Source organism: Ochlerotatus camptorhynchus, unplaced genomic scaffold (genome assembly GCF_037179485.1).
Source record: "Ochlerotatus camptorhynchus isolate MF236.1 unplaced genomic scaffold, CSIRO-AGI_Acam_v1.1 ptg000274l, whole genome shotgun sequence".
Taxonomy (NCBI): Eukaryota; Metazoa; Arthropoda; class Insecta; order Diptera; family Culicidae; genus Ochlerotatus; species Ochlerotatus camptorhynchus.
Genome location: NW_027040763.1, coordinates 7,892,639 through 7,919,329, shown reverse-complemented (window position 1 = coordinate 7,919,329; position 26,691 = coordinate 7,892,639). Strand labels below are relative to the sequence as shown.

Genomic DNA, 26,691 nt, shown 5'->3' with positions numbered 1-26,691 from the left:
ATCGGTACTTCCTAGGAATTTTCCTCAAAATCCCTTTTGAATTTCACTCAAAATTTAATTTTCTCGGTATTCTTTTCGGAATTATCTTGGAACTATCTGCAGAATTCACTAGAAATTATTTGCAGAATTTTCTTGGAATACTCCACAGAAATTCTTTGGAACTGTCCTCAGAATTCAATATCCTTGAGGTTCTTCTCGGATCTTTTTAGAACTCTCTTTTTTTAGAACTCTCTTGAAATTCATTTCAGAAGTCCTCTGGAATTATACTTAGAATTCTTCATGATTTTTTTCTCAAAACACCTTAGAACTGTAATTCCTGTAGAGTTTCAGAAAATTTTCCCGGAATGAGCTAGAAATTATCCTCGGAATTGGCTTGAAATTTTGCTTAAAATCCCTTTGGAATTTCACTCGAAATTTGATTTTCTCGGTATTCTTTTCGAAATTATCTTGGAAATATCTGCAGGATGCACTAGAAATTATCCGCAGAATTTTCTTTGAATTCTCCCCAGAAATATTTTGGAACTGTCCTAAGAATTCAATATCCTTGAGGTTCTTCTCGGAATATTTAAGAACTTTTTTTTCTCAGAACACCTTGGAACTGAAATTCCCCTAAAGCTTCAAACGAATTTCCTCTGTATTCTCCAGAAATTCTTCCCAGAATGAGCTTTAAATTATCCTCGGAATTCCCTTGAAATTTTCCTCAACATCTATTTGGAATTTCGTTCAAAATTTGATTCCCTCGGTATTCTTATCGAAATTATCTTGGAACTATCTGCAGGATTCACTAGAAATTATTCGCAGAATTTTCATGGAATCATCCCCAGAAATCTGTTTTTTTTTAACTGTCATCAGAATTCAATACCCTTGAGGTTCTTCTCGGAAGTCAAGTTTAAGTTGTCCGTCCATTCACCAAAACGTTGTAGTTTTTCTACCAGAAATGTTCAATAAAGCTTGCCCCTGCATTCACCAGAACTGTGCAATTTTTACATCAGGAATTTTCAATTCAGCTTGCCCCTCCATGCAGTAGATTGTTGCAAATCTTACAGGTAATTTTAGACCAGAAAATTTCAATTGACCAGAACGGTGAAAATTATCCACTGTGAATGTTCATTAAAAATTGCTTCTCCAATCTTCTGATTGGAGCAGATTTCCTTTTTCCATTTTCCACCAGACATTTTCAATAAAGCTGGCTTCTCCTATCATCAGAATGTTGCAGGTTTTCCACCAAATAAAGCTTGCCCCTATTTTCGGATTTTTCATCATAAATTTTCAGTAAAGCAGCTTTCCTCCAATCATCAGAATGGTGCAAATTTTACACCAGAAATTATTATTAAAATTAGTTTCTCTATTCAGCAGAAGGATGCAAATTTAAGACCAAAACTTTTTCGAAAAGCTTGACCATCCGTTCACCAGTACGGTGCAGATTTTCCACCAGAAATTTTCAATTAAGCTTAATTTTAAATAAAACTTGTACCTTTATTTATCAGACCAGTGCAAGTTTTCCACCAGAAATTTCTGTTCATTTCATTTATCAGAGCAATGCAAATTTTGCACCAGAAATTTTCAATAAAGCATGCTCATCTATTCACCAGAACGGTGCACCAAAAATTGTCAGTGAAGTTTGTTTCACCATGCACCTTTGTGGTGCAATTTTCATGCACCAGAATGATGCAAATTTTCCACCATAAATTCTCAATGAAGCCAAGGTTGCAAATACTCATTTCAGCTAAAATAATGTTTTTCTGAATAATAAAACCAAAAGATGGTATGATGGCATGTTTTACTTGTAACTTACAAGAAGAGGTTACAAAGTATGCGTTTGAAACATAGAACCTGTAAATTTTGTTTTCTAGGAGTCACAATCAGCGATTTTCAGATCGCTGAGTGAGTGAGTGAGTGAGTGTGTGAAAAATCGCTGATTGTGACTCTCATAAAGTGAAATAAACAGGTTTAATATGTCAAACACATTCTTTGCAACCTCTTCTTGTATCCTACCAATTCAAAATATGATCATGGCATCTAATTATTTCATAATAAAAAAAAACATTGTTTTAGCTGAAATGAGTATTTGCAACCATGAATGAAGCTTGCATTCATCAGAACGATGCAAATTATGCACCAGAAAAATGAAGAATCCTTGCTTCTACATTCACCACAGTGTTGCGAACTTTCCAACAGAAATTTTCAGTTAAATGTGCACCTCCAAATGTTAAGCGTGATTCAATTTTTCCACCAAAGTTATTGTTTTGATTAGTCCCTCCATGCACCACCAGATGATATTTTTACACCAGAAATATTCAATAAAAAGCTTTTTCTTCGGTGAATTTTGTCAACCTTAAAATTACCCTCTTAAAAATGGGTTCAAACTCCATGAACTACCTTAAAAAAAAAAAAAAATTTACACCAGAATTTTTTTTGTATGCACACCTGTGGTGCAATTTTTTGACCAAAAAATTTCATTGAAGTTTGTCCCTTCATCAGGGTGGCCAGCAAACCGGGAAAACCGGGAAATATCCGGGAATTTGAAAAGTAACCGGGAAAAACCCGGGAATTCAATGAGAGAACCGGGAAAATAAATTAAACATACCATAGGAACAAGTTTTTACACCAGAATTTCATAATAAATCATAAAAAACAGAGTTATCCTTTACTAAATGAATGTCTTGCTCTATTTGCTGCATAATTTTCTTCAGTTTCCCGTGTTATTGTTTTTAGAATTTAATCACTCAGCAATATTGAAAATTGATTTTTGTCGTCTCAATTTCAGATGTAAAGTGCATGGTCCTTAAAAGAAAATATTGAAGATGCTGGACTTTCGAAACAAATATTTGTAAAAACCGAAACTGAATTATTCTTTTCCGGGGGTTTAATTTTTCATTGTTCAAAATTCTCATGACATGAATTCCAGAATTAACTTAGAATTCTGCTCTGAGTTATCTTGAAATGGTTCTGAAATAAACCAGAAGACACTCCGCGTAATAATTGACTTCTAGAATTTAATTGGAATGCTTCTTAGAATTCCCTTAAGCCTATCCGGAGACTTTGATTCCTTTGAAAATATTTTCAAAAATTTATTTTAACTCTATTCAAAACAGTAGAAATCTTTCGAAATTTTATTTAGAAACCCCTTGGAGTATTTTAAAGAATTTCTTTCTAATTCTCAGAATTTTTTGCAATAAATTTTGTTGGAGTTCTGTGATGAATCTTTCGCACTAGGGTTGAAATTATTGCCAGCACAATCTAAGAACTCTGTTTCTTGTTGAATTCTGATCATAATTCACTTGGAATTCTTCTTAAAATTCATCTCTCATTTTCTTCACGATACCCATACAAATCTCACCAGAATCACTTAGGAATTTTCCGCAATGTTTTGTTTTTGACAACTCCTTTTTAAATCTTCTAAAATTATTTAATTTAGAATTTGCATACTTCTCCACAGAAATCCTTCCGAATTCATATAACAATTACTAGGGTTTTCATGTCAGAATAATTCTGGAAATCTGCTCAAAACTTTTCCTTCGAAAACTGTGTGGGAATCTTTCTCAATATTTGTTTGAAATCAACACTTTGAATTCTTTTAAAATTTAATAAAAATTCCAGGGTTTGTCCACTAGATCCTATAGATTGTTATGTCATTGTTTATAACCCTTAAAATGCTTTCAAGTCTCATAGCGTGACAATTATGACTCCACGACTCATAAGTATGATATTTATTTATTTTTCATATCTGTGATCTTGAAAAATTTTCAAAATCTCACATTTTAATTATTTTTACTCCAAATCTTGCATCACAAAGATTGTTATTAATCACAAATTTTGAAAAAAAAAAAAAAAAAAAGTTCTATTTTCAGACACTACTCAAATTTTATAGCCCCAGAATCTTGGGAATCTTCTTAAATCACATTTTTTTGTCCTTTCAGTAAATTCCTTTCATAGCGTTCTTGAAAATGCGTTCAATTTGGTTTTTTTGTTTAATATTAACAACCGGGATTTTTTAAAGATTTTAACCGGGAAAAAACCGGGAATTTAAAAATAAAAATTCACTGGCCACCCTGCTTTATGCACCTTTGACGCAATAAAAGGTTTTCAGTGCCATTTTATTATGAAATCAAGTTATCAAGAAATCAAGTTATTTTATATTCTAATTTTGTAAATGTGAAAATGAAAATCTTATTTATAAAAGGGGGGAAATTGCCTCACCTTGCCTCACCCTATACACGCCAGTGGGGGAAACTACTTAAAAGTGCATTTTTCAGTTATGTGACGTACTTTAATTGTTTTTCATTCAATAATTAACATTGAATGAATAACCAATAATATTGCAGTTGGTATCTTACATAATTTATGTATTGCTTCATTTTCGAAAAGAGTGAATGCTTCCGTTATGGCTGTGTGTACTGTTATGTGTTCGGTTGTGGCATTTGGGAATACCATTTACCATGACAGGATGCGTTGGGATGGAGTGACAGGTGGGCGTGATTACCCTAAACAAAATATACTTTAGATTGGAAACTAATCTCGGAATGAAGCATTTTATCACAGAAAAGTGTTACCTAAGACGGGCAAAGACAAGATAAATTTTGCGCATCAATGTAGAAAGGTAGCATAATAAGGAGATAGAGAGAAATATTACTTTCAGGCTGGTCTCGTGAGAAGAATATGATGCGGGGGGTCATGCCTTAAATATGTAGAATAAATCTCCCAAATTTGTTTATTTGTAGTTATAGGCAATAGTGGAAGTTGTTGCTTCAACCAATACAAATAGTAATCAAATCTTCGATCATATGTTTGCTAACAAGTGAATTTTAGGGAAGAAAGAAAATTCAATAAGTAATGATAGGATGAGGCTGGTCAGGAATTTGTTGATTGCTCGTAGTGAGAGTTCGGATTGTTATGCAATTGTCTGTATCTGGTAGGGGGATATTGTGTCTTTCCACTGGTATTAGCTTATTAATCATCAACCGTAAAAACCATATGAATTATCGCATTACATACCAAACGAAAACTTAATCATATTTTGTCGTGGAGTGTTGTAGTTTTGGAATGTTGGAGGAATCGTTTTTGCTTACTGAGCTAAAAATCATGGGTTTGAAAAAGCTCTCCCACAACAGAATAAACCACCATCGCCGGGTTTCGAGATCATAAGGCGCCGTAATAACCGAAAGTTGAAATGTTTAAATCTTTATCACATTGGAACTATTCCTTACCTCTCAATAAATCAAATTCTATTCAAAGCAGAGCAGAACTCTCAATAATGAATTCATAGGGGAAATGGATGTAATGTCGGCCTAAATGCCCCGAATCTGGGCCCATACATAAATTCAGCAGTCGACTAAACTTTCAATAGCGACCAAAAATATCGATTAGTGCCGTTCTAATGAAGCATTCATCTAAATAAAATTGATAAATAGCAGATTTTTAGCGATGGGCCCAATCTTAGATCAAAATGCCAACATTAGGGTCATTGGGTGTATGGGTCATTCCAGCTCAAGTGGGTACAGAATTTAAAAAGTTGTGGTCGATGGCACCGATTTGAGCCAAACTTGGCCAAAACGCTAATGTTGGCATTGTGAACAAACCCCTTTTTTAATTTTACTCTTTAGAGGCCTTTTAAGGCCTAGATCCTTCTGGGATACAACCCTGGATTTTTAAAAATTTTAACTTTCAGAAGAGATTACTCCACAACCAAATAAGCTATTCATGATCTTAGAACGTCAATATAAAGGTTTTGTAATGTAGATTCACATAGGAGTACTCACATTTTATTTTTGTTATTGTTACTACAGAAAACAGGCTGATTACCGGCAGGTATCCAAATTGTTAAAAAATGACCTATTTTTACCATGGGCGGGATTTTATATTTCTTAAATTTTGGGCTAAAATTTTCATCATACTTTGGAAAACTCTTCTACTAGATGTGTTTCGAAGGGGAAATGATTTGGACAATTAGTTTTAAGCTTTTCTGGTGGAAAATCAATGCTATTTAATATTTTTTTTATTTTTTCTTGAATTCCTTCACGCCGATGGCACAATAATATTTTTATGTTATTTTTCACATGTTCTGGGCAGGGTTCTCTTGATATGAAATCATAACTAGCTCATTTATTTACTTCTATCCATAGTTTAATTGTGGTCCTAAAAATGAAAAATACGTTCCTATGGGATACAGCCAAAACGTTGTGCTTTAGAAGTACGATGAAATCCGATAGATTAATAGGTACATATATAAAATTTCAGTTGTGGATGACAGCTGCTGCTGTGTGAAACACACCAAGTAGAAGAGTTTTCCAAAGTATGATTAAAATTTTAGCCCAAAATATTAAGAAATATAAAATCCCGCCCATGATAAAAATAGGTCATTTTTTAACAATTTGGATACCTGCCGGTAATCAGGCTGTTTTCTGTAGTAACAATAACAAAAATAAAATGTGAGTACACCTATGTGAATCTACATTACAAAACCTTTATATTGACGTTCTAAGATCACGAATAGCTTATTTAGTTGTGGAGTAATCTCTTCTGAAAAATATTTTTTTTTAAATCTCGAAAATCCAGGGTTGTAGCCGAGAGGGATCCAGGCACTTTAGAGTAAAATCAAAAAAGGTGCTTATTCAGAATGCCAAATTGAGCGTTTTGGCCAAGTTTGGCTCAAATCGGTGACATCGACCACAGGTGGTGTACCCACTTGAGCTGGAATGACCCCTATATAAATAACTCATTCAAATTTCAAATTATTACCAGCTTACACATTCCATATCATCTTGTGGCATCGTGGCCAGCTCAATCCAAAAAAAATTCAACCATTCACTTCAACTAATCATCATCCCTTCCCATGGCGATCATGTAGCCCATTTTCCCCCTTACTATCGACCTTGGAATGACTTGCGCTCTTACTGCTCCACCCTGGGCTGCAAAATGAAAAATGAAAATGAATCCGTAGACAGTCGCTAATCCCGCTACTTATAAAAATCATATTGATTATTTTATAATCAAATCGAAAACGACTTTCTTATTGGAAGAGGCTGAAGGTAAAACAAACAATCAATACGTAGAAAGGCTGGTAAAAGTCATTTTTGATGATTGATTAAAGTGTTACTGAAAAACTGTTTTGAAATACCTACTTCACATTTGAAAATGGCCTCAGCCACAAAAATAAAAGATTATGAATGGAAATTATTTATTACTAGCATGTTGCTACGAGGACTTTTAAGTTATTTTTGATGCGAGGTCATGGAAAACTCTCACTTAATCATTGTGTAACGTAGGTGAGGTCAACTGTGGAAAAATCTATACATACACTTTTTGAAGATCGTATAATCCTACCGAGTTTCAGTTAATCACCGCCATATCCGTATTCTAGTACAAAGATCTATTTCTAATACCTGATCACACCATTAGAGGCAATTCTCCAGAGCAGCTCATAAATTTGAGTGTATTGAACTTTCCTTTTTTGTGCGTTCGTTTCCAGGCATTTCTCATGCGGGTGGGTTTTTTCCACTTGGTCATTATTGTGAGCAAGTTCTTTTGACTAGTTATGTAGAATATTTCCATGCAAGTTTTCGATTGAATTCCAGCTAAAAGATTTGATGCGATGCATATATCAACTTCGGTTATTCATTTCATTTGAACAACTTTACGAGTGTTAGTATCGATAAAATTCCACTACTGGGCAGCAAATTGCCGATTCCGACGTATTCCACCTCCCGCAAAACATAACATACGTACCATCTTATCAAACCAAGCCGATTCGGGCTTTGCTTTGCGTTTGTTCGTCGATCGTTGACAATAATGCCCGCATCCAGCGTTCGCGCGAAATTGAACAGAACAACGTCGGAACAGGCCCAGCATCCCATCTATCAGTTTGGCACAGACGTTCGTCTCGAGAACATCTCCGGATTAGTGGATTCCGTTTTGATTGAGATTACGCGTGGTCAGTCACGCTCGGTTGTACGTCAAAGTGGACGAAATCAAAAATGGTTCGGTTATCAATGTTGGAAAAAATTGGCATAACGGTAAAGGTCGTTCTATTCTGATAATGTACTGGATTTGAGCAAATTAGTTCCGCTCTCATTCTTCGGAATTATGCGATAACAAGTGGTGTAAATTTCATACTAACTGGCACTATCAGCTGTTCATGACAATTTAGCATGTTAACTCACCGCAACCATCAAAGTACTAACACTACAGCTAGAGAGACTAACACTTGCTGCACTGATCTAAGTTACTAATTGTGCTGTGAATCGAGCTAGTTTTCGGTATGATTTTAGTTTTTTTTTCGCATCCAATAAATTTGCTTAAATCCTAACGCTCACTATTCCCCCCTCCCCCAAATCTAGGGTTCTCGAAGGATGAAAAACGAACGAGAACCTCTGCTAAGCACCTCAGACAACTCGTTGGAAGTAACGCACAATGAGCACCAGCACCTGCTAGCGCGGCCGGATCTTCGCAGTTCCCCGGAAAATATGATCGTTGATGTCAACAACGACAACGACAGCCTCACGCAGTCAGCCACCAAAGAGGATGCCACGTATGGTTCGGCTAACGAAACGTACGACCCCTCGTTGCACCGAACGCTGGAACACCCCACCACCAATGTGGACACGATGATCCACCTGCTGAAAGGAAACATCGGAACCGGGATCCTAGCGATGCCGGATGCATTTAAGAATGCCGGGTTGTATGTGGGTTTGTTCGGAACGCTGTTGATGGGCATGATCTGTACCCATTGTATGCACATGTTGGTCAAGTGTTCGCACGAACTATGCCGACGGTTGCAGGTCCCATCGCTGAACTTTGCCGACGTTTGCTGCCGATCGTTCGAGACGGGACCCATTGGGCTACGGCGGTACTCCAATTTGGCACGTAATTTGGTCAACATGTTCCTGGTTATCACCCAGCTGGGCTTCTGCTGTGTGTATTTCGTATTCGTGGCTGTCAATCTGCGGGAAGTGGTCGCACATTACTTCTTCGATCTGGATGTGAGGGTCTACCTGCTGTTGATGTTGGTTCCGATGGTGCTACTGAATCTGGTTAAGAACCTGAAGTTCCTGACTCCGGTTTCGCTGATTGCGGCTTGCTTGACCGTAGCAGGTATGTGATCGTTTTAATGAAATTGCGCAGACGGGAATTTTTCATATATTGTTGATCATTTCTCCCGTAGGTCTCACGTGTACGTTCTACTTCGTGCTGCAGGATCTGCCGAACACGCACACCGTCAAATCGTTCGCATCGTGGGCCCAACTGCCGCTGTACTTTGGGACGGCCGTGTATGCCTTTGAAGGAATTGGTATCGTGCTTCCGCTGGAGAACAACATGAAGACTCCGGAGGACTTTGGCGGATTGACAGGGGTGCTCAACACCGGAATGGTGATCGTTGCTTGCTTGTACACGGCCGTTGGTTTCTTCGGTTATCTCAAGTACGGTGAAGATGTACAGGGAAGCATCACACTCAATCTGCCAGGGGATCAGTTGTAAGTATTTTAACAAGCTAAGCTGCTGGACAACCAGAAGTCGTGTATCAATGTTTGCGTAATGTTTGCGGCGTCGCAGGTATCAGTGTTGTTTTTTCATCAGTGTATGAAAATTTGCACGCGATTTTATACTCTCAGGCTCAATTATTAAGATTTGAGTATGATTTTCTGAACACTGTCTAAGAGAGCCGAAAAAGTCATATCCACGAGAGAAAATTCGCTTTCTCGAGCATAATCTGTCAACTTTCAATGTATATGGAAGACGCAAGATATACATGGACCAGTATCAGATAGACTTTTACAACTAACTGATTGACTTTCTCCGTTATCTTCAACAGTACTTTTAGAAGAACATGATTGGTAGAAAATGTCATGATAGTACTGGTTGGAGCTTACTCGTGCAGGGTGCAGCATGCAGTTTGCCTTTTTTGTTCCCCGGCTTTCTTCTAAATGCCTACTAAGCTTAAGGGTACTAGATATGTTTGCTGTGCAAAGTACTCTATTTTAATGACTGTGAAAATTATATCTAGATAGGTTGACTGCACTGTCCCCTATTAAAAACTGTAACGCTAAAAAGTTTGGTTTGCTTATAATTTCCTATATATGTCGCTACAAACAACCGTAGTGCTACTTGAAGGAAAATAAGAGCAGAAGCTTGACGAAAGGGTTCATTATAAGAAAAATAGAAGCACTATTGACTGAAATCTCGCCATGATGCCAATTTTAAGCTTGCCTGCCCAGTCACGCCTGGTAGATTGCCTTTTCGTGGTCTACCACCGAAGCCTAGTCCGAACTACTTCAAACTAGGAACACTGGAATAAGAGACCAGCGGAGAAATTAAAAACATGAATTTGGCAAAAAGATAAACATCAAAGCAATCCTGGCATCACTGGTCGAGGCTGAAATTCTTGTTTTTTGCTATTTGACCTGGAAATGCTCTATGGTTCTATAACTCGATATTGACTAAGTGAAGAGTTGGGCAGAGTTGGCTGTATTTACAAATTTTGATTTTCTTTTACAGCTTTAATATTGTTTAAATATTCGACTTATGACATTCTTGGCCATTAGCTAGGGTAGAGCACTACTTCGTCGTAATCGCCCAGTTCCGTTCTATCGATCAGAAAAGATCAATAATATCAATGATTTAAACGTGCACAAATCAATCATAGGTTTGTTCCGATGCGTTAGTTCATTAGGTACAACATAAATCCTATTAAAGCGCATTGTATGAATATTTACGCTGATTGTTTTCAAAATAAAAGAAGCGCTTCTAGCGAATCCCTTTTTGCTTCGTTTATCCGTACGACGAAGAAAATCTAATGACATTTCAATGCGTTTGGACGGAATTGAAACTCGTAGGACGGATTTAGAATCAAGAAGCAGTATTAGATTTTGAACAATATCTCAACAATTTGTCACTCTTTATCAAATCTAACGGTACGTATGGAAAGGTGAATAAATTTAGAAGTCATCTTTGACAGAATTATTCAATTGTTTCTTCGAACCCGTTCAAAAAAGATCAAAACCCCTATTCGTACTTCAGAATTTTAAAAAGAGCCCAAACCAATTTAAAACCCATGGCATGAAATTGTATATTCTGTGGCAAGCACTATAATACTCTATGCACAGGGGAAGTCAAGAAAATTTTCAACACAAAATGTTTTCTAGACCTAACTGGCATGGTAATACCATGCTTTTACTGTCCAGGCGATCTGAGGTTCCAACTCGATCACAGATGCTGTATTGTAATGTTGAGGGCTCGGTGGCCTAAAGGCGACTGTTTTTGCTTATTGAGCAGAAGATTGTGGATTAATTTCACAGCTCCTTCAAATTTATAAAGTCGTAAGTGCAACACCAAACGAAAATGACGGTTGCAAAACCAGCCAGTGATTTTTCTTGGCATTGCAGATAATCTCTTATCTTCCTTCAAATCGTGTATCACATCAACACATTTCTACCAATTATGTAACTGATCTGTATTCAGACGAGGAGGTCGCTTGTAATGCTTATTGTAAAGTTTGAGACTAGCAGTTTTCACACATTGAAGAAAATTGTTGGTTATCTGTGTTAGGTGGTTTGGTAAAAACGGAGTAGCAATGGTGGTCAGTCATTCCCGTCATACTCATGCTCATTTTCATTCTCAAGTTGTGACCATGTCGTACTGGTATTTTTATAAATGTCTGATACTGCTATTTTTTCTGAACATTTTTACCTTTAAAGAATAACTTAAATTATGGATCTTGCGGAATTTAAAGCATTTTCAATTTAGATTCAAGATGTTTAAAAAATCTAAGATGTGGTCCAGTCCATTTTTTTCGCTACATAATCATACTGGACGACAAAACCTTAGCTATCGAGTCCCTGAAGAAGGTCACAAACGGACTGAAACGTCAGACAAAAATAAAAAAGCAATACAGTAAGTGTTCGAGTTTAGTAACACACAAATTCTACAAATTTTAATAATTGATAATCTGATTTATCTGACCACATCCAAAGCTTCACCATCATAGAGAAAGTCTAAGGAAAATATATGGGGATTGACATTTTTTGAGTGCAGAGCACAAGCTAATTTAATATATCGAATCCAGACTGTTTTGTTATTTTTATTTTATCGAGACTGAAAGCCATTTTCCACGCACATCGCAATAACGTCAACCTTGATTTTTTTTATAAAGCTGAATGTATTTTTTTAGAAAATTATTATAGATTACATTTTATGGGCTAATGCTCAGAACAAATGCCGTTGTATGTTTACAAATGAGTCTACAACGTTATCATACACGTCTTGCATATCGAATCCCGTTTCCCAGATTTTATGTCTTTGATTGGAGAGCAGGTTATTTACATCACTTCATGACATTCACCTCGGGGCCTCCCTTAGCTCAGTCGGTAAAGGCTGCCCAGCCGTCATCAAGAGGGACTTCAATTAGCACTTCCGGTAACGCTACGTCTAGATTTAGGGCGTAGTTAGTTGCGCCTTCGGAATGCACAAGTTGTTCCAGATTGTACCGTTGCGATAGAAGTCTGAATCGATGTTTGCGACGTGGTTCTGATGTCGATATCGATAATGCCTGAGAAGTACCTTCCATCAAGAAAACGGTGATTGGTTGAGCAAGGGAAAGCGAACAAATAGCTCGATTGCTGAACGAATGTAACTTCTAGACTATTTAAGTACAAATGCTTAGAAATTATCGGAAGCCGATTTTTTAGGATTATCTTCTTCTTCTTCCTCGCATTTCAAGCTTATTGCGTATGGCATATTAGCTTATTGCATGCTCTCAACTTAGTGTTCTAGATGCACTTCCACAGTTATTAATTGAGAGCTTTCGATGCCTGTACCATTTTTGCATCAGTATAATTGTGTGGCAAGTAAAATCATACTCTATGCCAGGGAAGTCGAGAAATTTTTCAACCCGAAAAATTCCTGGACTGGACCGGGAATCGAACCCAGCCACCTCCAGCATGGTCTTGCTTTGTAGCTGTGCCTTTACCGACTGAGCTAAGGGAGGTCATTTAGGATTATCTAAGACGTCCAAATTATTCAGGAGTTCAGATCAATTGATCTACCCAGATCAACAATGAATGATAGAAGGCCCTTAGTAACAAACCATCTTCAAACAGGTTCACTGAGATTATGCACATCATTAAGGTTGCAATTATATGTGAAGAAGATGTTCCAGGTTCTTCAAATTGTTCTGGAGTTCAGATTATTTGATCTACTGGATCAACCAAGGCCTTCACGATGTCTTCAGCGACAGCACCAACACAAACATGTTCATAGAGTTTTTGCGCATTATTTAGATTATATTTTGAAGTATATAGGATGCTCAAGGTTCTCCAAGTTATTCTGGAGTTCAGATGAAATGATCTACCACCGAAGTAACAAAACTTCATGCAATTTTTTTGAGTAAAATTCTTTAAAACCAAATCCAGTAATATAAAGGAAGGTTATATAAACTATTATTGAACGTGCGTGTTGGGCAGATCATGACTGATACAAGGCCCTTAGTAGCGAAACATCTCCAAACAGGTTTTTGAGAGGTTATGCACATCATTTACGTTTCAATTGCATGTGTATAGGATGTTCTAGGCTCTCCAAATTGTTCTGGAGTTCAGATTATTAGATGAAATTGAAACTTAAATGACGAGCATAATCTCTATGAATCTGTTTGGAGATGTTTCGTTGCTAAGGGCATCGTATCAGTCATGGTTGATCTAAAGATCATTTGATCTGAATTGAATAATTTGGAGAACTTTTAGCACCCTATATACACCATAATAGATTATGCATAATTCCTAAGAACTCCATGAAGATGTTTGAGCAGATGTTGTCTCTGAGGACATCGTGCAGGCCTTGGTTGATCCAGTAGATCAATGAATCCGAACTCCAGGACAATTTGGAGAACCTGGATTATCCTCCCTAGAAGCACACAGGTCACTGAACAATTTTGGTCTTTTTTTCCTCTGTTCGAGACATAACACCACTGCGACCAGTAATTTGATCCATTGTAGTAGGGGAATTTACGTATTCTCGTCAATCTAAGCAGCGTCCGAACTTCTATTAGCGATTTCTCAGCGTAACACATATACATGACAGGTTTGTTTGTTGACATTTATCTGCTGCTTGCTGTTCTACCAATTCCAATCGACAGAATTGATCAAAACGGATTGAACATGTTTTTACAACGCTCCAAACTTCTCAGGCGGGAGTGACTATTGTCGGCAGTCTCTTTTTCTTCGGCACCCTTTCCATTTGAACTGCGTGTTAACCAGCTGTTCTATTATCGGCAACTCGAAATCAGCCGTATTTTGTAGTATGTATATTTCATTTAAAGAAAAATATGGTATAACAGGAATTCACAGTCGTAAAAATGTAATCAGATTGAAGCTGAAAAGGTAAGGAATCGGCTTAATACATTCAGCGAAGAGTTTTGATGGGAAAATACAGTGGAATAAACGTTTCAATTTCGGTTGCCGAAAACAGTCAATGGGTGCCGAAGCCATAATTTACCCTGTATCCCGTGTCCTTAGTTTAGTGCATGTCGTATTACTCCATCACTATTGAGAAATGATGAAGTATTCGATTTTTTTACAGTTGCCACTCTTGCATTTATCGCAAGGATCCGACTCTAATTGAAAGGTCCCGCTATTTATACCCTTCGGAGTGTTGGAATACCCTTCAAAGGCGCGCCCCTTTGTCAGTCAAAATTGGATTCCTTAGCAACAAAAAAAAGCAATGACACCGATAATGACCATGCATCAGAACCCTAGTCTTAACCACTTCAAACTAGGGAACAACGAATAGAAGATTAGGAATCACATACATAGGTGAAGACTAACTAACTCATTTTTTCCTTGTTTCAAGATCATCCTTGTTCCACGCAACCCGAGGACTTATCACTATCAACAAGGCATGAACAGTAACAAGGACTAAGATGTGTTCCTTTGATTACTGAAAAATCCTGTTCCCCTAGTTTGAAGTATTCAAGACTAGGAATCGGTGGTAGATCTTACATCCCGTAACGTACCATGCAAAGGTGATCTAACCACGTTACGGGGCAACAATTTTGGTTACTTGTGTGCCACTTATTCCAGTCACAATCAAGTTGCAGCAGGTTATTTCGGTCGAAGTGTGCTGCTTGGGCTATACACATTAAATTGAAACTTATGTTTTTTTTTTAATTATTAAATTATGTTATTTTTACTTTATTGTTGAGATTTTTAGCCGTATGCTTGTTCATCTCTTACTTAAATTATGTGCATTAAGAAAGAACCTGTTTGTAAATATTTCGTTATTAAGAGCCTTGTATCAGTCATGGTTGATCTGGATACTCTAGGATAATATGGACAACCTTTAGCATCCTATATATTTCAAACTAGATTATGCACAAAAGCTATAGGAACATGTTTGGGCTGGTGTCGCCACTGAGGACATTGTGCAGGCCTTGGTTAATCCAGTAGATAAAACAATCTGAACTGCAAGACAATTTGGAGAATCTAGAACATCCTATACACATGCAATTGAAACATAAATGATGTGCATACCCAAGTTACATTGCAAGCTTTATAGAGGTTTTATAGCATTCTACAAGTCCAAATCACGGTCTACAGAACCCTCATAAAACCAAAATTGTTACTTGGGTAATCTCCATGAATCTGCTTGGAGATGTTTCGCTATTAAGGGCCTTGTAACAGTCTTGGTTGATCTGGTAGATCATCTGATCTGAACTCCATGATAATTTTGGGAGAACCTTTAGCATCATATAGAGTAAATGTTCCAGTTATGGCACTAGTGCTTCAGTATGAAATAATTTTGTTTGTTTTTAATTACGTAGATATATGGCAGAATCTATGTTCTAGCCTTGCATTGAATTGAATTTGGGAAGAATGAATAAATTGAAATTTTTTATAGGGCCATAGGGGACCACTAGGGCTCAACTGGCACATTTATCCTACATAAAAACAGACTATAAATTATGTGTAAAAGCTCTATGAACATGTTTGGGCAGGTATTGTCGCTGAGGACATCGTGTAGACCTTGGTTGATTCAGTAGATCAAATAATCGGAACTCCAGAACAATTTAGAAAACTTAGAACACGTTGGTGACAAGCAAATTCATCTTGAATTGACAAGTTGGTTTTGATAAACATGGCAATGCAGGTTCCGTTTCAAAAAGTATTGTCGCTGTCCAGATAAAAACTTCATAAGGTTCTGGATATCTAAGCCTTTGAATATGGCTATAAACTGGTGCTTTCATAATTTCCCTGTATAGTTAGAACCTGGGTGATGCGGTGTGGCTTCTTTTCAATGTTGGCAGTGCTATTCTTCGTCATTGGCTGGCAGCAAGCGCTACCAAACAGCATTATGCGTAAATCTCAATCTGTGACTCTGCCATTGTTTGTTTACGTTCGTGAATTCGTGAAAGATTGGAGAGAATCGAAATGAACCTATTTGCAAACCCATTTTAAAATATATTTGTAAAAATGTGGCTTACATTATCACAACATCCCACTATTAAAAGAATTATTTAAGATAAGCTTGAACATTTTTAGTATTGATGGACTACAATACTTACATTTGACAGCTCGAAATTGGTTCGATTTTGGGGTCCGTCTTCGCATCACCCAGGTTAGACCCACTACTTCAACTTTACTTAAGTTGTTAGTATATAGCTATCTGTTACTTGGCTAGGCTTAGGTGGTAAGGCTTAAGCAAGTCTTCCGAAGTCGTTGAATTGCGACTTAAGTTAGTTAGTTAAGTTTTGCATCACTTACGCAAGTACATTCTGGTTGTCCGAGTAATCCTCTAGTTTAAGCCATTCTCTAACCCCATCCATTCCGTAGCATCGCCCAACTGGTCCGGATCATGATGGCGCTGGCCATTTTCTTCTCCTACGGGCTGCAGTTCTACGTGCCCATCTCGATCATGAGTCCGTCGATCAAACGGCGCCTCCAATCCGAGCAGGCGCAACTCATCGGTGAGTATCTGCTGCGCGTGGGCATGGTCGTATTCACCTTCCTCCTCGCGGCCATGATTCCCAACTTGGGTGCGGTCATTTCGCTAGTCGGCGCCGTCAGCAGCTCCACCCTGGCGCTGATCTTCCCGCCGTTGATCGAGATCGTTACCTTCTGGCCGGACGGTCTCGGTAGGAACTATTGGGTCCTGTGGAAGGACATTGCCATCATGACATTCGGCATCTGTGGATTCGTGTTCGGTACGTACACCAGTGTAGCACGGATTATCAATCCGAACTTGAACTAAGGCGTCTAAGGTGTCGGACAATGCGAACTTATACGTTCTTGAGGGTTGAACGTAGAACGGAAAGATTTCTAGATTTTTGTTTTTTAATGGCAAGGAAGATTGTACATTACACCTACAAAGTGAAACAAATGATATATTTATACAAATGATTTAGGAAACAGGTGAAAAGTGAAACGTGGAAGATCTTAAGCACCTACGGGTGTGTGATTTGATTATAACAAATTTTAGTTTTAGCCATATGATAATCGCTCTTAGGTTAAGATTCGCAGGAGGCAAGCGTATTCACGGAGGAATGAGAAAGGTATTATACAATTTACTGTGTATAGTGTGTCGCGAAGAGAAGGTTTTGGGACGAGACGTCCACTGTGTAATGAATGAGTAATTGTGGTGTAGATTTGTGTTACTTTTGCGTGTTTCAAACCAAATTTTTACACATCACACACATACATACGAAGCGATGGTGAAGTTAATGTGAACTTGTGCGTTTCTTTAATTTAGGCATAGTGTGTAAGATTAGCGTGAACGTAAAATGTGCATTTTTCCAATGACTCGATCCAGGTTATGAAACTTACCGTAAAATATAAGTTAACGAACATTTATATGCTCTGTGTTGTGGTTCGAGTTGGTTGGTTTCGGTTGAATAGGGCAGTGTAGTTTGGCAATCAATCTTCTCATAACTAGTTCCTGGATTCATCGTTTTTGTTTTTTACTTTAAAGATAAGATCTGCCAAATGCTTGCATTACTATTTGATTTTCCCCCAAGTACACCTCACTGAGCTTCTTCCTGAAGTTCCTCTTTACAGTTTCGACCACACTGTTCCACCAAGTCACCACCTATTCAACCGAATCATTCGTACAAAGCAGACGGCACAAAATCGTGTAATCCTCCAGTTTGTCATTCACGCAAATTTTCAGTGCAAAACATAAATTCAATCTGATCAGTGAAAGTCAGAGTGATAATAATCCTAGATTGTGTATGCTAAGGGAAATAGCTCCAGTCGTCGTAACGACACGTTACTTATCGATAAACTTCTAGCATGACAATAAACTAAATTATATCAGCATTAGATACGTTTAAGGTATTTAGGATATATATGCATTCGCCGTAAAGTGAATACTGTAAGTCAACCAATAACGCTTCTATCCGATCTACGTTGGTTAAGTTTCCAAATCTATCGTACTATCTTCCACTGTTTTTCCTCTGTTATCGTGCATAAGTTGTTAGTAGGGAAAGCTTCTATCGAGAGAAGACTGAAGCGGAAAATCGAAACTAGGCAAACGAATTCATACACCAAGTGGGTGGTGTAGAGGGACAAATCATCAAAACGAAATCAAAAACTAGAGAATCTGTTATTATTATTATTATTATACCTTCTTATCATGATTTATTGCCTCCATTGTTTGGTGACGCGAAGACAATAAGCGACACGATCGGAATTCTACTGCGGTTTTCTGTTCGTCTATCGATCTATCCTCTCCTGATCTTGGAAGTCTATTTACCTTTCTCTTGGATCATCTCGGTTGCCGTTTTGGATTTGTGATATAGTTTAAACACTCAAGTAAGAATCCAAACTATAGCTAGTAGTCGTTCTTATGTAGGCAAGAAATAAAAAGCGGAAAGGATCATTCCACATACGAAAGCATGTATTTAACAGGGTTGTTTACGGGTAATGTCATTGCTGATCGTGTTTTTATTTTAAAATCGAATCTAAAAAACCTCAAACATCCAAATGTGAATTAAAGTTAGTTGGAAAGATAGATAAAGTCGACTATGTGTGTCGGGAGCTTACGAACTCCATTACCAATGTTCGCTTTATCTATCCTTCCCACTCACTTTAATCTACATTTGGATGTTTAAGGCTTTTTAGATTTGACATTACCGGTAAACATCCCTAGTATTAATCCATGAAACGAAGCTCAAAAAAGGGTGGGTGTGTCGCAGTTCAGACATGACACAGCTACCAGCAGACATCCTTATCCGCTATTAGCGTGTTCAGTGTTTTTTGTGTTATGAATCTGTGGAATAAAACGAAAGTTTTCGGAGGGAATTAGAATCGACGACGGTAACTATATAATCAACTAAGTTCACAGCAGTGATAAACTTCTAATACCCAGCAGACTAAAGCAACTAAAGGATAATAAATTATACAAATGCAAAACCAAATCTTTAGAGGGAATTGACATAAGCAAGAAAAACCAACATATTTTACTAACAACCGAGCCTTATTACTATTCTAAAGTATACCGAAATCCTCGCTCACCTCATAATATGCGTCGGGATCGCCGATGTGTACAGTACGCACAGAATATTCTGCCCTTCCAGTAGTGCGTAGCACTTGTGATAATCCGAACACCAGTACTGCTCCAAATTCGCAACCTTATCCGCATCTCGAAACAGATCGTCCATTGCCTCCACCGACTGGTGGAAGAAAGTCCGAAGAACGTCCAACCGATGATTCCCGGACAGTGTTCTCTTCCCCGTACTCGTCAGATGCACATTTCTCGATATCACGTACTTGGACTGCTCCCTGTTAACCAGCAAAAATCCCAATATGCTCGAGTCCAGCTCAACCGTCGCCGGGTAGTTCTTCGGATAGTTCTGCTCCGCCGTGATCAGCAGATCGATTTCGTTCATCCAAAACTGCTGGCTCATCGTTTGTAGCTTATCGTACGGAGGTTCCGCCCCGCACAGAGCACATATGCTTACGCCTTGCGTTATCGGAATACTGATGAACCGATACGCAATGCCGGGACTCTTCTTCGGCAGAAACACCGGAACGTCCTGCTGAATGGTGCTGGATGCATTCAACAGAACCATCAGCAGTTTCCTGTCCACGATATCCAAGTCCCACCATCCCTCCGTTCCGCAGGCGACCTTCTGCCGGACCAGGATCGAACAGAACGGAGATCCAATCTGCACACTGAACTCGTTCAGCTTGACCAACATTGCCATACTCTCCGGACACAGCACTGCTTCGTTGTAGCGGAAAAAGTCACTCTCAACCACTTCCATCAGCTGATCGATCAGCGTATAGCAATTTTTCAACTCCCGTTTGAAACGATCAATGTTCTTGATCTTCTTGATGGCGGATATCCCCACGCAGAATACCATCGAGTAGTAGGCAAAGTCCATCAGATTGCGCAGAATCTTTTCGCTGAGGCCCTTGGCGATACCGATCATCATGAGAGTGCCATCGTACTCCTTCCAGATGATCATTCCCTCCTCCAGGTGTGTGATCGAGAGGTCCACGCCCTGCGACTTGCAGAACATGTGCACCCCGTTCAGGGAGGCGATCGTGGAGAATGGAAGCTGAAATAGGAATTCTTGTATCCACTACTGACTATCAAGGCATCGCAATTACGAACCCATTTTCAGTTGAATTAGCATTAAACCACCACCTTAGTCATTTGAGAGAACCAGCACCTCTGGATTAGTCCGAATAAGTATCAATGATTAGTATTTCGTTTCTTATCTAGGATTCTCACGGTCTCACAGTCGCCTTTCTTTTTCGAGTAGATCGGAACTCCGCCATCCGATGTGAGACACATCAGATGGATCGACATATCTAGTGTTGTGTTGTTTGCTGAATGATTTCCTAAATTTCTTTATTTTTCGGCCATTTACTGTAAGTTAACTATTTAAGTTTTAATATTTATTTGTGAAATGCAATTCTATTAAATGGATATTCGCAAGATGGTATTTTGTTTGCTAGATGTGTTTCGGCAGCTTGTCTACGCTTTTGCCGTATTCATATTATGATTTAAGTTTGTTTTGACGAGGGGTCGCTTGATGGTGCAAGGACATGAATACATCTCCGGTAACGATGATCCATTCAAACCATTCAAACAGCTTCGTTTCGACTAGGTTCTTCGTGATCGCAACGTCTGATTTAGTAAATTTTAGGGTTTTATAAATACTGTTTTTCCTTTAATTCATAAAGAACCGACGGGTCTCGCATTTTTGAAACACATAGATCTCGATAAGTTGTGACTTTTTTTTCACAATCAAGGGGATAGATTTTTTTAAATTTTTATGGAAGGCCACACAGACTCGCTTTAGTGATTCGTTGATTTATAAATTGGGTTCTTTAATTTTGAAAAATATATCATATAGTAACATCATCTGAAAGGGCTTAGTTTTCTGAGCACATTTTTTTTTTCTTGGACCCATAGCTTTCATCTCAATTTTTAAATCAAGATTTATTTTTTTAATTTTTGACATTAAATATTTTAGTTGACAGCTCGCTCCCATACTAAGTCACATCGAGGGGTGCTAAGATGGTGATTTTTGCTAATGTAATCGCACTTATTTAAAATGTACCAGTCTATCAAAATTTGGAATTGAGTTCCATTTGTAATGCAGATTACGAAAATGCAATTGGGGTTGTTTAACTTCGAAAAATATACCGGTTTTTATACGTCATCTGATAGCGCTTCGTTTTCTTAGCACAACGATATTTTCATCAATCCCGTAGACATTCATCTCGAATTTTAAATCAAGATTTAAATTTTTGATCGTTGACACTAAATCTTTTCGTTGACAGCTCGCTCCCATACAAAGTCCCACCAAGGGGCGCTAAGATGGTGATTTTTTGCTAGTATAATCGTGCTTATTTAAAATAGTTCCAGTGTACCAAAATTGATGAAACTTTGGATTTCGGTTCCATTTTTAATGCAGATAACGAATATGTATTTATCTCAATACCCCTAAACAGCCCAATTATCTCAATACCCTTAAACAACCCAATTGGGTTATTTAGGTGTATTGCGATAAATGCATATTCATATTAATAATTTTCGACTGCTTTAATATTGCTTTAAATATTTTGTTTATTATTTCAATACCGCTTAAAATATTTTAATTATTAATAAATATTTGAATTGTATTTTCATTTCCTCGCAGTCAAATCGATGAGTGCGCCCCCTGACCCTGGATCCATTTTAAATAAGTGCGATTACCTTGTGGCAGGTGCTATATTATAAAAATCAAAATGTAAAAAGTTGTACATTAATTGAAATTTTTCAAACACCATCGAATTACCCCTTGACGCATGAAGCGTTCGCAAAAAGTTCACTCACCGAAATGTTCATTAGATGGTAAATGAGTTCTCTGTACCATTTCGGGCGCCAAAGCGTAATTCGATAGCCAAACGAAGAGTCTAAGCAAACCACGCGTAAACGCACGGACATCGACCTGCACAATTCTGCTTTCAGGATTTGTTGACCCGTCCCATCCTTTCATGCACTTCGGGTGGGAAGCGAATTGGCATATGCGTTAACTTGATAGAAGGAGAATGCCTTCCTTCGTAATTTTTTACAAAAAATTAGTATGCGTGAAGGCGATTTTTTGAACTTCGTGAAAATCAACTTCGTTGATTTCACGTAATTTCCGGCGACGAAGATTGCAATTCTTGCGCCTAATCTGAGGACCTTCAGACTTGATTCTTTCACTTCGTTCTGGTTTGTGGAAGAGGCGAGAGCGGTCCGAGTTTTAGTTATCGCGCCGTGGTGTGAATTTAAAGGTGAATTAGTAAACGTGAAATAGTCTTTAAGTTTGTTAATTTAGATATTCTTTATAAATTCCCTCGATTAGTTCGTTAGTTTTCGAAATTAGAGCAGAAAGTGCTTAGTGCGTTAGTTCGGCGGTTAGGAGTGTGCGAAGGTGTATTGAAACCGAGGTAATTTTGTGTGCATAACTTTGTTCAGTGTGCAGATGTTGAATGCCACGCGACGGAATTTCTCTTTGGCAGATTTGTGGCAAGTTGCGAAGCTCGTCACACCACCCACATCAGTCAGCGACCGTTTTCGACCCCATTTTCCAGCTTCGAAGAACACCCGGTGGTACCAGAGGCCGGAAAAGGGCAGCAAAAAGGTTTCCGCGCCCTAGGCACAGTGAGCAGCAACCCACTGGTTTCGAACCGGTGACCTCCCTCTCCAGCGGCAACCACTTTCCGCAGTTTCCCGTCGACGGTGACGACCATCGATGCGACGGCCGTACCCCGTCTAGGTAGAAGACCACAACTCAGCGTGTGAGGCGTAGTTGGAAAACTACATCGGCTATGTGCAGTCCGCAGTAGCATAGTTTCGGAGTCCGTAGGAGTATCACGTGTGGTACACGTGGGTTCAACCGGCATCATCGAGCAACCGCCAATTCCTCCACGCAAGTAGCGAGTCAAAACGTGAGTAACATGCATGTTCACAAAATTCCCATGCGCATGGTGAGTTAAAGCCCCTAGCATAGCATAACCGCTAGCGTGGCCGCTGTTCATTCAGCCGTTACCCATTCCGATCCGCGCAAGCGTCGGTAACGCCAAACAGCTTTTTTGTAGCACACACAAAATGAATACCATTCGTCGCACAGCACACTAGATAAATACCGCCAGAAGAAGAAAGAAGAAAAGGATAGCTAACTAGAGGGAATGAATTTGAGATAGGCCTAGAATAATAAATTGTCGATAACGTAGAAGTACGAAAATAAACCAACACACTACAGATAAAAAGTTTTTGTTCATCATTTCCCAAAGTGATCTAGAAAAGCGAATGTAAGGCTTTTTCACGTTTCCGGTCGTTTTCTTTTGAAGTTTTTGCAGAGTTTTACTGGGGAAGTTGGCCCCGAAACCAACCAGGATTTCTCTCTATTCGAACGGGATCCGTTCGAAGTGTTGTGTCAAGTCTGCCCGTGATGATAAAATCCGCGAGAGCAATTCATCGGTGGCAGAAATCGTTTTCGTGAATGCTTCATTCTTTTATTTGATTCTTTCACGACCATAGGTCGTGGGCATTCCCGTCCTTATCGTAATCGATCAACAGCCAACTTGCTTCCCGCTCATTCATTTGAGAAAAACAGAACCTTCCCTGAAAGGTCTCATATGGTCGGGCAACCCTAGTCTCGGTAGATGGTCTCCCTCGGGAGTGGCGCTTAAGCCATTTTTACTAAAAACGGGAAACTCGTAAGGCTGTCGGGTTACATTTGGCGCCCAACAAAACCGGCACATTTTGCTTTTGTAGATTAAAATTTTTTGTCTTTAATTTGAATTTAGTATACATTTTATTGAGTAGCTTTTTACAACTAGTACTGTACTAGTAGTAGAACATTTTTTAGGTACAATTAAGTTTTGTTTTTTTTTTCTTTCTCTTCCTTCATTTCAATTAATCTTTTTATAGTCTCTTAGTACAAATTAGCCTTAGTATCTTGAAACACTGATATTCTTTTATTGTTACATAAATTGCATTCCTCAAAATATTTATATACATATATTTTTGTTTCCTACTACAAACGGTCTCTCTCGTAAAAAAAAACACAACATGGATAAATTTCCTTATCCAGAATACTTGAATCAAGAAGAAGTTGATTATGAACTTCTTATTCGTGGTGAATTAGATGAAACTGTCGCTGCACTTGATCTTGCGAATAAACAAAGACATCTCAGAGCCCTGTTTAAACATGATATTAAAATTTTTAAAAATTACCCGTCGCCATACAATATTATGCATGAACATGATCACATTGACGGCAGGGTTACGGATTTGTTGAAATCGATTAAGCGTCATGGTCTGGAACCACGGTATATTTCACGATTGCTTCACTACTGGTACCGCACGAAACGGACCATTGCCAGGGATGAAGACGAAAAAAAGGTTAGGAGAGAGTTGGTACGTCGCATAGAAGAGTGGATGAAAGAGTACAAAATAGGGCCACCAGCATCACCAGTAGTTGAGCGAATCAACGACATGCTAACCGAAGCAGAAAAAAGTGGGGTAGGTCTGGATCAGCCAGGGGCTCAGGGAAATAGTACACCCACAAGTCCGAAGGTAACGGGTACAATACCGAAAGGGCCAAAGCAAAACAGCACAGGGACTAAGGAATCGGAACTAAACGATGAAACGCAGCAGAGGATAGACCACCTGGAGCGAATGCTCGAGAGTATGGCAAAATTGCTGACGGAGCGGGAGTCATGTGAAGCGCCAACCGAAAATAAACGATCAACCAAACGTGTGATCAAGCAATCTCGCTGTTCTGGATTATTTTCTCAACACGATTCTAGCTCTAGTGGTGAAGAGGATAAACCTGAACGTAGCAACCGACACTATGAGACAGCCCGGAAGCAACGGGGATCTACCGATAACGATTCGGAGAGTTCCATCGACAGTAACAATCGGTCAGACAGGGGACATCCGAGGCCGCAGATAAATCTACGACACCGCCATAATGATAGACGTGAGCATGGGGTTAGGGATCATCTCAACCGAGTGGAAAAATGGAAGATCAGGTTCACCGGAGATTCCAGATCTGTAAGTGTAGAGAATTTCTTGTACAAACTGGAAAAGATTGCTCAACGAGAGGACGTCTCAAAGAGACAATTGTTGAGGGACATTCACCTACTCTTAGATGGGCCGGCATCCGATTGGTTCTTTACCTTTGTGGACGAGTTTGAGGATTGGTCTACGTTCGAGAGACTCATCAAATACCGATTCGGAAATCCTAACCAAGACCAGGGAATCCGCCAGAAGATCCAGGAGAGGAAGCAACATCGCGGTGAAACTTTTATCGCATTCGTCACCGAAATTGAGAAGCTGAACCGGATGTTGTCTAAGCCACTGTCAAGAACGCGGAAGTTCGAGTTGGTCTGGGACAACATGAGACAGCACTATCGCTCGAAGATATCCATCGTCGACGTGAAAGACCTGCAACAACTGGTCAAATTGAACCACCGGATCGACGCAGCGGACCCATCTCTTCATCAACCCGGAGACCCAAGGCGAACGGTTAATAACGTGAAAGTCGAGGAATCAGACTACAACAGCGACGAGTCAGCAGCGGTTAACGCTATGAAACCACGACCGACCAGGGAGAACAGGACTCCAACAGTGCAGATCCAATCACAAACCCAACAAACCCAGCGACAGAATCAACCGACATCCGGAAATGGTGAGCCATCAGCCCAACGAGCCTGCTGGAACTGCCAACAGCAAGGTCACAGTTGGAGAGAATGTACCAGACCCAAGGTAATTTTTTGCTACGGGTGCGGAAATTTGGGACGAACTATTCGTTGCTGCGAACGGTGTTCGGCAATGAATAGAACCAACACAAATCAGGGAAACTAAGCAAGGGGTGTAGAGAAGGGAATCGAACCACCCCTCAATCGAACGAGATTCCCAAATCGAACACGACAATGACCGATTTTGACCCTCTAACGAGAATACACCACATTAGGGTAAGCGTGACAAAATGTCCCCACATCCGAGTGCAGGTGTTTGAAACTGAGATTGAAGCACTTTTGGATTCGGGTGCAGGCATCAGCGTCATCAACTCACCGGATATTGCACAACTGTACGGCCTAAAGGTTCTCCCAGCCGCAGTCCGAGTTAGTACAGCAGATGGAACAGAGTACACGTGTGTAGGATACCTAAACATTCCTTTCACTTTCAAAGGGATTACTAGGGTAGTTCCGACAATTA

General features: G+C 39.0%; 2 protein-coding genes across 5 annotated transcripts in view; one reads left to right on the top strand and one right to left on the bottom strand.

The window, feature by feature from the left end:
* The window catches only part of LOC135705712 (proton-coupled amino acid transporter-like protein CG1139), a 53,224-nt gene extending 33,780 nt beyond the window's left edge, over positions 1-19,444 (top strand). For all 3 annotated transcript variants that reach the window (XM_065227546.1, XM_065227548.1, XM_065227547.1), the window contains 3 exons: positions 8,337-9,090; positions 9,161-9,470; positions 16,815-19,444. In XM_065227546.1, coding sequence (XP_065083618.1) covers positions 8,337-9,090; positions 9,161-9,470; positions 16,815-17,232 — 1,482 coding nt within the window. In that variant the 3' untranslated portion in view covers positions 17,233-19,444. The remainder of the gene's footprint in view (positions 1-8,336; positions 9,091-9,160; positions 9,471-16,814) is intronic.
* On the bottom strand, positions 17,782-20,937 carry fy (fuzzy planar cell polarity protein-like protein). 2 transcript variants are annotated; one of them, XM_065227560.1, is made up of 3 exons: positions 20,719-20,937; positions 19,494-20,542; positions 17,782-19,248 (listed from the first exon to the last, which is right to left on the bottom strand). In XM_065227560.1, the coding sequence occupies exons 1-3, from the start codon at positions 20,794-20,796 to the stop codon at positions 19,191-19,193; spliced, it is 1,185 nt and encodes a 394-aa protein (XP_065083632.1). In that variant the 5' UTR covers positions 20,797-20,937; the 3' UTR covers positions 17,782-19,190. The 2 variants fall into 2 exon arrangements, with proteins under 2 accessions (XP_065083632.1, XP_065083633.1); XM_065227561.1 differs by having other exon boundaries at positions 20,599-20,803.
* Between the last annotated feature and the right edge of the window lie 5,754 nt (positions 20,938-26,691).

Bases quoted from the DNA above. Each gene is read 5' to 3' on its own strand.
- fy (XM_065227560.1), bottom strand. From the start codon at position 20,796: ATGTCGATCCATCTGATGTGTCTCACATCGGATGGCGGAGTTCCGATC. The intron at 20,543-20,718 runs GTGAGAATCCTA...TTCCTATTTCAG, and splicing joins AGAAAGGCGACTGTGAGACC to CTTCCATTCTCCACGATCGC. The intron at 19,249-19,493 runs GTGAGCGAGGAT...TTTATTCCACAG, and splicing joins ATCCCGACGCATATTATGAG to ATTCATAACACAAAAAACAC.